A 12,866-nucleotide genomic window follows, 5' to 3' on the forward strand; every position below is an offset into this window, starting at 1 on the left:
TTTTGCTGGTAGGAAAGGTCTTAGACAGGGAGACTTTATCTCTCCCTATTTGTTTGTTCTTTGGCTTCTTTTATTGAGGGGGTCCAATTCCAGATCCGGACCCACCGGTTCCTAACCGGTTCCAATTCTAATTCCGGGTACCCGGAATTTTTGCTCACCCCTATGTTATGCATTTGGTGGTCTTTATCACGACTCCAATTTTTGGTCCTCAGCAAAGTTACACAGGGTTGCTAGTTTGCTGTTAGTGTGTTTAGTTTCGTGTGTTCGCTTGGTTTTTAGTTTTTTTAGCACTTAGATTGTAATTTGCCTTTTATTTATAAAGTTCTCATTGTCAAAAAAAAAAAATAAAAAAATAAAAAAAAAACATATTGTCACTAGCATTTGCCATATTGTTAAAAATGAATATACCCAGCAACTAACAAGAAGAAGACAAGGCCTGAAATTACTGGAGTAAAATGATACGGAGTACATAGTATGAATTACAAGTACATGACCTGAAACATTTGAAAGTCGTAGAAATAGGCGTTTAAATAATCTATAGCTAAATATATCTGTCACGTACAATACGAAGTTAGAAGTATAAGCTACTTGAATATCCATATAATTCTAAGTTTCTAACTATTGGAATGAAGCTAAAGTTCTTCCCAAAAATCAAAACCAACCTTAGTGCAATCACATTCATGTACAGCTGCATCAACAGCTCTTGACTCTTGTCCTGCCTTCAATATTATTATACAAGTAATAAAGTTCATGTAAAATCAGCCAAACTCACAATCTCCCTCTAGTTATCAACTCGTGTATACTATTTTAAGACGTACAGGAAACACTATCACATTTCCTAATATAAGAATGGATTATTATATAAACCGAACATACCCAACTTTAATGGAGGTATGGAAAGAGCATGTAAAACCATGACAAGATAAGAGTTGGGAGAAATGACTTAGAAAGAAAAATGAATTTCAGGTGGAGGGAGTATATCCGACTGTAAGAAAAACCAAAGGAAAATACTAGCTCTATAAATGCTTTTCGTACAAGCTTATCACAGAAACAAATTTCTGAACAACCCCCCCCAAATGAGGTTTTGTTTAGACCATACCATGAAGATGAAAGATGCTTAAGAGAGTAGGGACTCTTCAACCTCTTACTTAGGAGGCTGTCAATCATGCAACACATAGGGACTACAATGTACTCCTTTTACACTGATGGAAGGTCAACTTAATAAAACTAACAATGAAACTGTACTATTCATGGATTCCCGAGGGATACCAGTGACAGACCAAGGGTAGTGAAGCAAATACTCTATGCCAGATGATGTTCTAGGAGAATATAGACAAAATCATGTATGGGAAGCAAAAAAACAGTTCTGTAAGAACCTAAATTTTCCAAGGTAGTCACTCACAAGCAGTCATGTAAAAGCACCAGATTAGCATTTGATTACATGTAGTTGAACAATTTAGTTAATGATGTACTTTATTACATTGTTAAATTATGGTCAACAAATCCTCAAGGGTTTTTTCAAGTGCTGGATGTCTTGGGTATATTATCATAAGAAATGAAAACATACTTTCGTGATTTGCTATATCACCAATTACATTCTGGTCCTACTTTATAGCTGCATTAAACATCTTGGAGTAGTAGTGTAGCCTCCTTAGGTGGCTGCTTGTGAATTTTCAGAATCTTGCTGTTGTTTCCACTGTTCGGGTGTCAAGGCTTTCTTTATCGACAAAGCATGGATCTCTTGCATCTCTTTCTCGAGTGCAGCATTAACCATCCGATGCCTCTCCAGTATTCTCTTGCCCTCAAATTGTCCTGAAACTATTTCAACAACAAAGCTTGCACCACACCTAGATTCAGTAAAAAGAGACGTCAATAAATTCTTCTTTGATATGACGTGCCGAAAAAAGAATTGTGTATTACAAAAACAAGATATGATCTTGAGACTTACCCTCCAGAGGTATCAACTACTTCCTGCAGCATGGAAAAAAAAAAAATCAGTCAGAGAATAAGTATGATTCTGATTGAATTCCCTAACAAATCAAAAGAGCGCATAGATAAACAGTCAAGCACCCCCTTCTCGAATTGTAAGTCTAACCAAGCTTTGTAATAAAAAGGCTAACCAAGCATTGTAAGTCTGAGTCATATAGGTTCACAGTGCAAATTGCAAAGTCACTGCTCCCTTTTCGAATTTTGTTTTTCTTGTTTCATATATCTGAATTATACCTTGTAAATCTCATACGTAGTATATATTTTTAACAAAACTATATGGATGTACTGCTTACACAAGAAGATACTAGTTACTTGCTTGTATTACATTGAAAACAATACAGCACAAAATCCCAAAAAATTCCAGCAACATGAATGCATAATCCACAAAACTTACATCTCCAGCATAAATGATAAAAATCATAAACAATAGAATTTCTTACAGATGTCCTAAGTGAACCAGATAGCAGCTCAACAGGTTTGAATAGGTATGACAAATTGACTAGAGACAAACTCTGAAGAAGCAGTGATGGTACAATTTTTCAAAACAATAAGTAATACCGAAAAAGAACAAAAGAAGTCCAAAAACACTTTTCAGATCAAACTTGATACTAATCACCTATGTTACTCCGACTCGTATTTGAGTCTTAGTTTTAAAAGGCACAAGGCGCACCAAGGCGCAAATGGTCCTTGCAGCCTAGGCGCAAGGCGAAGGCGTGCGCCTTTTGTATGCAAGGCGCATGTATTTATATATTTATTTCAAATTATTTTTTACTTTGATTGTACTTAATACTAATTAAAAAGATTCATAATAAATTAAATAATGATATATGTAAAGCTAAGCTAGTCTGAATTTGAAAAAATGTCTATCATTCTTCAATTTATAACTTCCTTGAGGTGCAAAGGCATGCCTTACCAAAGGCGCTTTAAGGCGCGCGCCTTCCATAGGTGACTGAGTGTTAGAATCCAACCTCTTAATTATGTATTCTCCTTTATTTTCTTTGTATTTTCCCTTATGTATTGCTTCTTAAGTCTTTCTTTTTATTTTCTAGGCTCTAGGGAGAATTATTGTGTTACTGTCATTTCAACGTTCACTTGTATTTCTCTAGTAATACTATATAAAGCTCTTTAGGGAGCGAATGGTTATTGAATCTAAGCTCCCTACCCCGTTGCTATTGCTTTAAGACTTGTGTGTTGTTTAAGCCTTTATAGATATTGTGCTTGCCTTGTTTTAAAGCATCCCCACCAAACCAAGAGACCCAAGATACACTTTCATCTCGTCGGTTCCGCTTGTGCCCGCTTCGAAGTATCGGCCGTCACAAGCCCCGACTCCGCACTCGTTGTCATCGTGTGCCCTTTTAAGACACCTTTGGTCCGTGTTGCTGTGTGCTCACGAACCTCCCTTAAGTTAGGCTTGCGTCCTTGTCGTCAATAGACAAGCGCGCGCCGCACGATCCAGCGTCAAAACACTCGGACCGTGACAGTTGGTATCAGAGCCGAGCTTGCCGCAGATATGGCAGAAGAAGGAGAGATGCATGAATATACAATTGAGGAATGACTTGCTTGGCTTGAAGGCAAGTCCGAACATTGGGCGATGCTCGAAGAAAGGTTGCCCAAGCTCGAGGATATTGTGATAAAACAAGCCGAACAAATGGAGAGGCTTGCAGCAACAGTGGATGGGTTAACGGAGCAGCTTAACTTCGTGCAAAACGTTGCTGATGAAGCACAAGACAAATGTGCCACCCTAATGCGTGCCCAGAGAGGGCTCGGGGGAAGTGGAGGTGCCAAGATTAAACCTCCCAAACCTCGAACCTTTAATGGCACGAGAGATTCAAAGGAAGTCGATAACTTCATCTTCGATATGGAGCAATACTTCCGCGTCTGTCAGTTGGAGAGTGAGTTACAAGTCGATACCGCCACTATGTATTTGGTGGATGATGCAAAGCTTTGGTGGCGCACCAAGTACGCCGACATCCAAGCTAAGAGGACGTCGGTAGATACTTGGGAGGATCTAAAGAAAGAGCTTATGGCCCAATTTTATCCCGAGAATACCGAGTTTGTTGCTCGCACCAAGCTCGCCGCTTTACAGCATAAGGGTTCTATTCGGGAGTATGTCAAAGAATTTTCAACGTGCATGTTGGAGATCCACAACATGTCGGAGGAAGATCGTCTATTTAATTTTGTGCGCGGTCTGAAGGAATGGGCCCAAAGGGAAATTTGGCGCCAGAAGATTGATACCTTATCGGGAGCTATCGCCGCAGCTGAAAGGTTGATGGACTACTCGTCAGAGAAAGGGCAAGGTTTGAAGAAAGGGAATAGTGGTCCGACACCGAACCCTCCTAGAAACTCGGGATATGGTTCACAAGTGAGCTCCAACAACTCAAACAATAGATATAACAGGAGTGGGGGAGAAGACTCTCGGAAGAGTGGAGCTTCTTCCTTCTCTAGTAAAGGAAGCACACCTAGTTCATCTTCGGCAGCCAGGCCATTGACGTGTATCCTTTGTCGGGGACCGCACAAGTGGTTTGAATGTCGACACAAGGGAGAAATTGACAGCCTCCAAAAGAAACTTTCCTCGATGTCCTTAGAAGCGGCGGAGGTTGAAGAAGCTGATGAGATAGAACCCAGTGAAGGGGAACATTCAAGATTGGGTGCCATTCGTATGATGTGTGCTATGGAAAGAGAGGCCTCTGAAGGCCAACCCAAAAACTCTGAGTTGATGTATGTGAAGGTGTTGGTAAATGGCAAGGAAGCTCAAGCCATGGTGGATACAGGTGCTACCCACAACTTCATTTCAGAAAAGGAGGCAAAAAGACTGGGGTTGAAGCTACTACCAGAAGGAGGTAGTATGAAAGCGGTAAATTCGGCTGCCAAACCAATCCACGGCGTTGCTAAGAGAGTGACAATGAAGCTAGGAGATTGGAGCGGACAGGTGGACTTTACCGTGGCGCCCATGGATGACTTCAGCTTGGTGCTCGGCATGGACTTCTTACACTCTAGTAAGGCAGTTCCGATGCCGCACCTTAGATCTATACTTGTGCCCGGGCAACAACCATGTCTCCTCAGAACCTGCAATCCGGGAAAAGGGCCGAAAGGGCCCCTCCTTTCAGCAATGCAATTAGAGAAGGGGTTGAAGAGGAACGAGCCCACGTTTCTCGCAACTCTGTCCGCTAAGGAAGATGAAGCAAGCGGAGACCTTCCTCCTGCCCTTGCTGAGCTTCTAACAGAATTCCAGGACCTCCTCCTTAAAGATCTACCAAAAGTTCTCCCACCTAGAAGGGCGGTGGACCATGAGATTGAGCTAGTTCCAGGGGCGAAACCCCCAGCGCGAAGCCCTTATCGCATGGCTCCCCCGGAATTGGCTGAACTCCGGAGACAATTGGAGGACTTGCTCGAGTCAGGCTTCATCCGCCCATCAAAGGCTCCTTACGGGGCCCCTGTGCTCTTTCAGAAGAAACAAGATGGGAGTCTTCGATTGTGCATCGACTACCGAGCATTGAATAAGGTTACGGTGCGCAATCACTACCCTATTCCTTTGGTGGCGGATCTGTTCGATCAGTTAGGGGATGCAGTGTATTTCACCAAGCTAGACTTGAAGTCTGGGTACCACCAAGTTCGCATTGCCGAAGGGGATGAACCAAAAACTGCTTGTGTGACAAGATACGGGGCGTACGAATGGCTAGTCATGCCCTTCGGATTGACGAATGCGCCCGCTACATTCTGTACTCTGATGAACCAAGTATTCCGAGAATACTTAGATAAGTTTGTGGTTGTGTACCTTGATGACATTGTTGTTTACAGCAAGACTTTTGAAGAGCACCTCGAGCACCTCAGATTGGTCTTCGAGAAGTTGAGAGAACATCACCTGTTTGTGAAGAGAGAAAAGTGTGCCTTTGCGCAAGAAGAAGTCGGGTTTCTTGGGCATTTTGTGGGGAAGGGTCGATTGAGGATGGACCCGAAGAAGATATGTGCTGTTCGCGATTGACAAGATTCCAAGAACCCCTCCGAACTGCGATCCTTTCTGGGATTAGCGAACTACTATAGAAGATTTATCAAGGGATACTCAGAGATCGCAAGTCCGCTCACCGATCTATTGAGGAAAGAAAGTCGTTGGGAATGGTCAGGCCCACAGAAGGAAGCTTTTCAGAAGTTGAAAGAAGCAGTGGTGAAGGAGCCGGTCCTTGCCCTTCCAGACATCACCAAACCATTTGTGGTTGAGACGGATGCTTCAGATTTTGCTCTAGGAGGAGTGCTTCTCCAGGAAGGGCATCCCATAGCATTCGAAAGCAGGAAGTTAAATAACGCTGAGAGGAGGTATGCGGCACAGGAAAAGGAGCTACTCGCCATTGTGCACTGTCTAAGAGGATGGAGACACTATTTGTTGGGATCAAAGTTCACCGTCCGCACAGACAACACCGCGGCGAGTCACTTTCTCACCCAACCGAAGCTGACAGGAAAACAAGCCCGGTGGCAAGAGGCCTTAGCCGACTTCGACGTGGAGTTCACCTATAGAACGGGGTCCAGCAACAGAGTGGCGGATGCCCTGAGTAGGCGTGCCGACCTTGCTGCAATGTACAAGCTAGCGCCAATGAATGCAAGCAGCATTGCCACGTCCGTGAGAGATCAAGTACGAGCCTACCTCCCAGATGATCCGATGACAAAGACCATAACGAAGTTGATTGAAGAAGGGAAGACTAGACGCTTCTGGTTGGACGACGGACTTATCTTCACTAAAGGGACAAAGCTTTTCATCCCTAAAGCAGGAGGATTGAGAAAAATGTTGCTGAAGGAATGCCATGACACGCTATGGGCGGGACACCCAGGCTGGCAGAGAACCCTCAGTCTACTCGCGATGGGGTACTACTGGCCAGGAATGAAGGAAGATGTGATGAGCTACACCAAAACTTGCCTTGTGTGCCAGCAAGACAAGGTTGACAGACAAAAACCCGGAGGTCTCCTAGAACCCCTCCCAGTTCCCACTCGACCTTGGGAGAGTGTGTCAATGGACTTCATTAGCGGCCTTCCGAAGGTGGACCAGTTCTCTTCTATCATGGTGGTGATAGACAGGTTCTCCAAATATGCAACGTTCGTGCCCATGCAGAAGGCTTGTGGTGCAGAAGAAACGGCGTCGCTCTTCTTTAAACATATTGTGAAGTACTGGGGATTGCCGAAGAGCATAGTGAGCGACCGGGATACCAGATTCACGAGCATATTTTGGTCTGAGCTATTCCAAATGATGGGGTCTGATCTCAACATGTCGTCAAGCCACCACCCTCAATCCGATGGACAGACGGAGAGATTCAATGGGCTTCTTGAAGAATACTTGCGTCACTTTGTGAGCGCTAATCAGAAAGATTGGGTGAGACTTTTGGACGTCGCACAACTTTGCTTCAACGCTCAAAGGAGCTTTTCCTCCAACAAAAGCCCCTTTGAGCTGATCATGGGTCAACAACCTCTCCTTCCGCACACAGTGGCTGATTGGGAAGGTGGAAGGAGTGCTCAAGCTCGGGAGTTTACAAGAGAGTGGAAACAGAACACCGACATTGCAAAAGCCTACCTAGAGCGAGCTTCGCGTCGGATGAAGAAATGGGCTGATCAAAACAGAAGGCCGGTGGATTTTGCAGTTGGGGATATGGTGATGGTGAAGGTCTTACCAGAACAGTTGAAATTTCTAAGAGGCAGAGATCGTCGTCTGATTCGGAAATACGAAGGCCCCATCCGTATAACTAAACGGATTGGGAAGAATGCTTATAAGATGGAACCGCCTGCGTGGATGAGGATTCACCCCGTCTTCCACGTTAGCCGTCTCAAACCTTATCATCCAGATCCCGAAGACAGCAACCGCAACGTGAGCTACCGCGCCAACATCAGGCCAAGAACAAGAGCCACTCCAGAAGACTGAAGCTGCTAGGATCCCTAGAGTATGTTTTGTAAGTCGACGAGGACGTCGACAGCTTAGGTGGGGGAGGATGTTAGAATCCAACCTCTTAATTATGTATTCTCCTTTATTTTCTTTGTATTTTCCCTTATGTATTGCTTCTTAAGTCTTTCTTTTTATTTTCTAGGCTCTAGGGAGAATTATTGTGTTACTGTCATTTCAACGTTCACTTGTATTTCTCTAGTAATACTATATAAAGCTCTTTAGGGAGCGAATGGTTATTGAATCTAAGCTCCCTACCCCGTTGCTATTGCTTTAAGACTTGTGTGTTGTTTAAGCCTTTATAGATATTGTGCTTGCCTTGTTTTAAAGCATCCCCACCAAACCAAGAGACCCAAGATACACTTTCATCTCGTCGGTTCCGCTTGTGCCCGCTTCGAAGTATCGGCCGTCACAAGCCCCGACTCCGCACTCGTTGTCATCGTGTGCCCTTTTAAGACACCTTTGGTCCGTGTTGCTGTGTGCTCACGAACCTCCCTTAAGTTAGGCTTGCGTCCTTGTCGTCAATAGACAAGCGCGCGCCGCACGATCCAGCGTCAAAACACTCGGACCGTGACACTGAGCCTCGCCTAGCTAAAGCCCATTTCCCTCAGCCTAGGAGCGAGACGCGCTTTTTAAAACCAAGATTTGAGTGTCATGACTAATCACAAAAATAAAAAAGAAAATATAATAATAATAATAATAATAATAATAATAATAATAATAATAATAATAATAATAAATAAATAAAAAAGAGGCATGATTCGAGACTAGCAACTTATTCTTCACCTAGTCAATGTAGCTTATTGCAGTGCATTTGTTGAACTCCCAATTCAAAATTTTTGCAAAGTAAGAGTACCCATTTCCTCACCTTAGTGTAATAGACACCACCCAACGACAATATTGCTAAAGTTTCCCAATTACAGTAATAATACAAAAACTCAAACTATTATCAGTCCAACCATCTCAACACAGGATCCCCTAATTTCGAGTTGCCTAATTTTGAATTTGATTTAAAAAAACTTAATCATGGCAACCAAATGGCATAGTTTGTTTAAACAAAAACCCTAACAACACAATCTCTTTGCAACCAAACAGTTCTAAGTCTTAACACAGTCCAAGTAGAATTTGCTACTTCTTCATGACATACCATACCAATTACCATTAATTCAAATTGCTAAAATTCATCAAATCATATACGACGTATATTTAATTATATTTTATGATACTCAGGGAAATCTAGTGCTCAAATGCAACCAACAAAGCCATAAATTAATTTGCTAAAATTCATCAAATTATATATATTTTTTCATACATTACGAAGCTCGGGAAATCTAATGCACCCTATAATAATTATATTGTCAACAAAAAGGAAAAAAAAAAAAAAAATCGACATATGCCCAGAAATTTTACTCGTTTATACTAGTAATCTATCATAGAAGTGACAAATTGTGAATCAAACAACAAAAGATCTTCCATGGAAACAAAAATAAAATAAATTCATGCAAGATAAATAACAATAAAATAGTAAGAATTGAAGAAATAAAAGAAAAGGTAAGGGAAATTACGAGATGAACAGGGCTGAGTTTAGACGTGAGAGAAGACTCGACTTCCTCCTTTGTCACCCCCATTTTCTCTCTCTTCGCTGTTTTTTTCTTTTTTTTCTTTTTAGTTTCAAAGATCAATTATAAATGAAATGCTTAAGCTTTTTCTTGTAATGTGGATTAATTATGCGTAATTCCTACGCTAAAGCCCACTGTATTATATGGATCAGCCCAATCATCTTTTCTGTAGATTCATTTCGAATAGATTCTGTGTATTCATGATTTGGACGTCCTCCCTCACATTTAATTCAGAGCTGTCAAAACGGGTTTACGGTCAATTTTCAGTTGTAATTGGTTTGGGTCGTATTGGATATTGATTTATGTGGGTTAAATGTATTTATACAAATCGAATGTTAAAAAATTTATTTTTCGAATAAGTTTGGTAGATATTAAGGGCCTGTTTTGATTTACTAAAAACAGCTGAACTGAACTGAACTGATTGGGGTTGAAGTGAACTGATTAGAGCTTAAATGAATTGTTTATGAGAGAATGAAATAAGGAACTAAACTGATTGGAACTGAAATTAAGCTGAACAGAACAGGCCCTATCAAGTCATATTTTAGCTCTACGTGTGTTGATAGGAAGGTTTTTGTAAATCGAATTGATTATAAAGAAAAGAGATCTTGATGAATAACTTATAAGCAAATTTAAATTTTTTTGTGTAAGCAAATTTATATTTTGTAGATCTTTGCACTATACACTTAAAATTTCCGTGCATAACTTTAAATGATAATTAGTATGGTATAGACACAATTAGTATTTTGAGGAAAGTCGAAAGGTTTGCAATCAATATTTGGGCTTGCAAACAAATTCCGCAGACAATGAAATAATATCTACAAAGCATTGTATTTGTGAGAGTCAAAATAATACATGTATAAGAAGTGAATGCTAGCCCTGCACACTTGAAAATTCTCACTTCCATACTTTTGTTTGCCTCTTGTAAACTCTTATAGCACTTGATCTCAAGGCCATGATAGAAACATCAAGGTAAAATTGATCAACTATCTGTTGTTCTTTCTAGTATGAAGATGTTGCCTTTATTATCTCTTCCTATCCGCATCGTGTCATCTACATATCTGTATCATCTGTATCAAGGATCAACAGTTTTCTTTCAACATTGACCTTTCGTGCCAAAAGATCAGATATTGGATAGTGTCATTTAAGCAGATAAATCAACAAAGGATACGTGATCTCCAGCCAACCTTCTGGATTGAATATGCTGAGTAAAAGATCATAATTTTTCTTGAACAAATTCATCAGCTTGAGTTTTTGTCAATCATATCAGGGGAAAAAAAATCACAATTGAGTTAGTTTATCACCATCTAAAATTTGTACAACTACAGTCTACAGAGCAGTAGACGACGTGCATACCTTTTCTGGGGTGATCTGTGAATTGTCATACTTGATACTCACTCTCTGTACATAACAAAAAGAAGCTCAATATATTCATACACACTAAATTACAATGGTCACTTCAGAGTTCAGACAGATTAGTAAATTTATTAGAGTTCAAGGAGATGTGGAGGCTTACCGATGGCGAGACAACACTGAAAGAGGCCTGAACTGTCAACTGACCATTTAGCAGAATCAGTCCTCTTGCACTGAACTTGATTATGTTGACTGCTTTGCCCTCCATTATTTTGGCATCAACACAAAATCAATAGCTTTATAAATGTTTCATAGGCAAACACAGTATTTATTCAACAAAGAAAAAGTAATCCTATAAGTTATAAGACCTCTAGTTAGCACTGAACTAGTTTATGCCAAAATTCAGATAACACCCCTAGATAATCCATAATCTTCAATTATAGATTCCTCAAAAACTTGTCATTTTTCGATTCTTGCTTCCAAACGTTAAACCCTTACAACTATTATTGTGCAATACTGCAATCCATGATATGCAAGATAAACTTTGGCTCATTATTGGAGTAACCAAGCTAAACAAAACACAACCAACTATCCGAGTCAATGAGACATTTGTGTAGCGGGGTTGTTCGTGATCAAGTGCAAGCATTCCAATCCCTCGAAATAGATATAGGTTTCTTTCATATAACATCTCTTCCCAAAAATACCTCAAAAAGGAAAGACAGTAAGATCAAGAGGTTGACTTATCCCTGAAACCCTGCTTAAATTAGAATATGTAACATATTTTACAGGATTCCTGAAGGCTAATTAGTTATCCCCTTTCTTTGAAAGTTTTTTCTCCTAAAATTAGATAGCATCAACAATCAATTCATGCCTAAAACATGATAAATAACTAGCAATTTGTATAAAAGAGTAAGTCTGTAATAATTGATAAGGTTTCTAAAATAAGAAAGTAGCCATACCTCAGCAATATCAATGATCTGTAAAAAATCCCCCAAATTGATAAAATCTCTGAGTCCAAGCTTAGTTCTTTTTGAACCCAATATAGTAATTGTACTATATATAAGCTTCCAGCATCCACTAACCTTTCCAATTACAGAAACAAAAACAATGATTTAAAAAATAATTAATAATGATCAACTCAGTATAAAACAAGTCAATTATATAGAAATTATACCCAAAAACTTTGCTCTACCTTATCTAAAGTGTGTGTTGGATTGGGTGTTGGGTTATTAGCTTCAAGTTCCATCACCAAATCCTCAATTTCTCTCTTCTTGTCAGAAGTAACCCCAAAAACACCTCTATTGGTACCTATACACACATGCACAATATATGTCAATAACAAGCTCAATTAGTTTAAAATATTAGGGTGTGGCAACCAGTATCGAATCTCGTCTACATCACTGCCCTTAACGCCTTCTAGTACATCAAAATACATACATTACACAGAAACAATAAATACGCATTTGCCAAGATTGACTTTTTTATCTAGCAAATCAAAACCCACTAAAAACACATTTTTTTTTTTAAAAATGAATCTTTATAGAATAAAAAGAAAATGTACCTTCAATAGAGTTATAAATACTTGATTTAATAAGAAAATTAATGTCTTCATTATTGAGAAGCAAATCTGAGCTGTGTTCTTCAGCAGCACAATCAACTCTAAGTGTAAACCCAGAAGATAAATAATGCTTAAATTTTGTACAGTTGAGTTTCGAATTTGGAAGTGAGAATGATGAACTAAGTGGGATTTTGATTTGGGATAATTGTGGAAATGAATGTGAAGCTGGGATTATTGGTGGTTGCATAAGCTTAGTGGCCATTGAAGGAAGGATAAAAAAAAAAATTCTTACAAAATTATTGGGTGGACACACATATTAAAGGGTATAATGGGGTATTTTATGTAGTACGGTTGGGGTAGTTTCGGTAATTCATGTCTTTTTAACTCTAATGCCATCGTTTAATTAGTGAAATAATTAATAGATTAACAAAGA

The 12,866-nt window shown here is 40.0% G+C and overlaps 2 protein-coding genes across 2 annotated transcripts; both read right to left on the reverse strand.

The window, feature by feature from the left end:
- Positions 1–1,411: 1,411 nt before the first annotated feature.
- On the reverse strand, positions 1,412–9,606 carry LOC145562022 (protein BOLA2-like). Its single transcript, XM_081622174.1, has 3 exons — positions 9,472–9,606; positions 1,949–1,971; positions 1,412–1,847 (listed from the first exon to the last, which is right to left on the reverse strand). Exons 1-3 carry the CDS (start codon positions 9,532–9,534, stop codon positions 1,652–1,654), a joined length of 282 nt encoding a protein of 93 aa, XP_081478300.1. The 5' UTR covers positions 9,535–9,606; the 3' UTR covers positions 1,412–1,651.
- A 617-nt stretch (positions 9,607–10,223) lies between these two features.
- LOC145563247 (fibrillin protein 5 homolog) lies at positions 10,224–12,741 on the reverse strand. Its single transcript, XM_081623696.1, has 7 exons — positions 12,437–12,741; positions 12,068–12,183; positions 11,835–11,957; positions 11,039–11,137; positions 10,879–10,923; positions 10,694–10,767; positions 10,224–10,583 (listed from the first exon to the last, which is right to left on the reverse strand). Exons 1-7 carry the CDS (start codon positions 12,693–12,695, stop codon positions 10,505–10,507), a joined length of 795 nt encoding a protein of 264 aa, XP_081479822.1. The 5' UTR covers positions 12,696–12,741; the 3' UTR covers positions 10,224–10,504.
- Positions 12,742–12,866: the final 125 nt, after the last annotated feature.

The sequence above is a fragment of the Chenopodium album genome, chromosome 10 (assembly GCF_948465745.1).
Source record: "Chenopodium album chromosome 10, dcCheAlbu1.1, whole genome shotgun sequence".
Lineage (NCBI taxonomy): Eukaryota > Viridiplantae > Streptophyta > Magnoliopsida > Caryophyllales > Amaranthaceae > Chenopodium > Chenopodium album.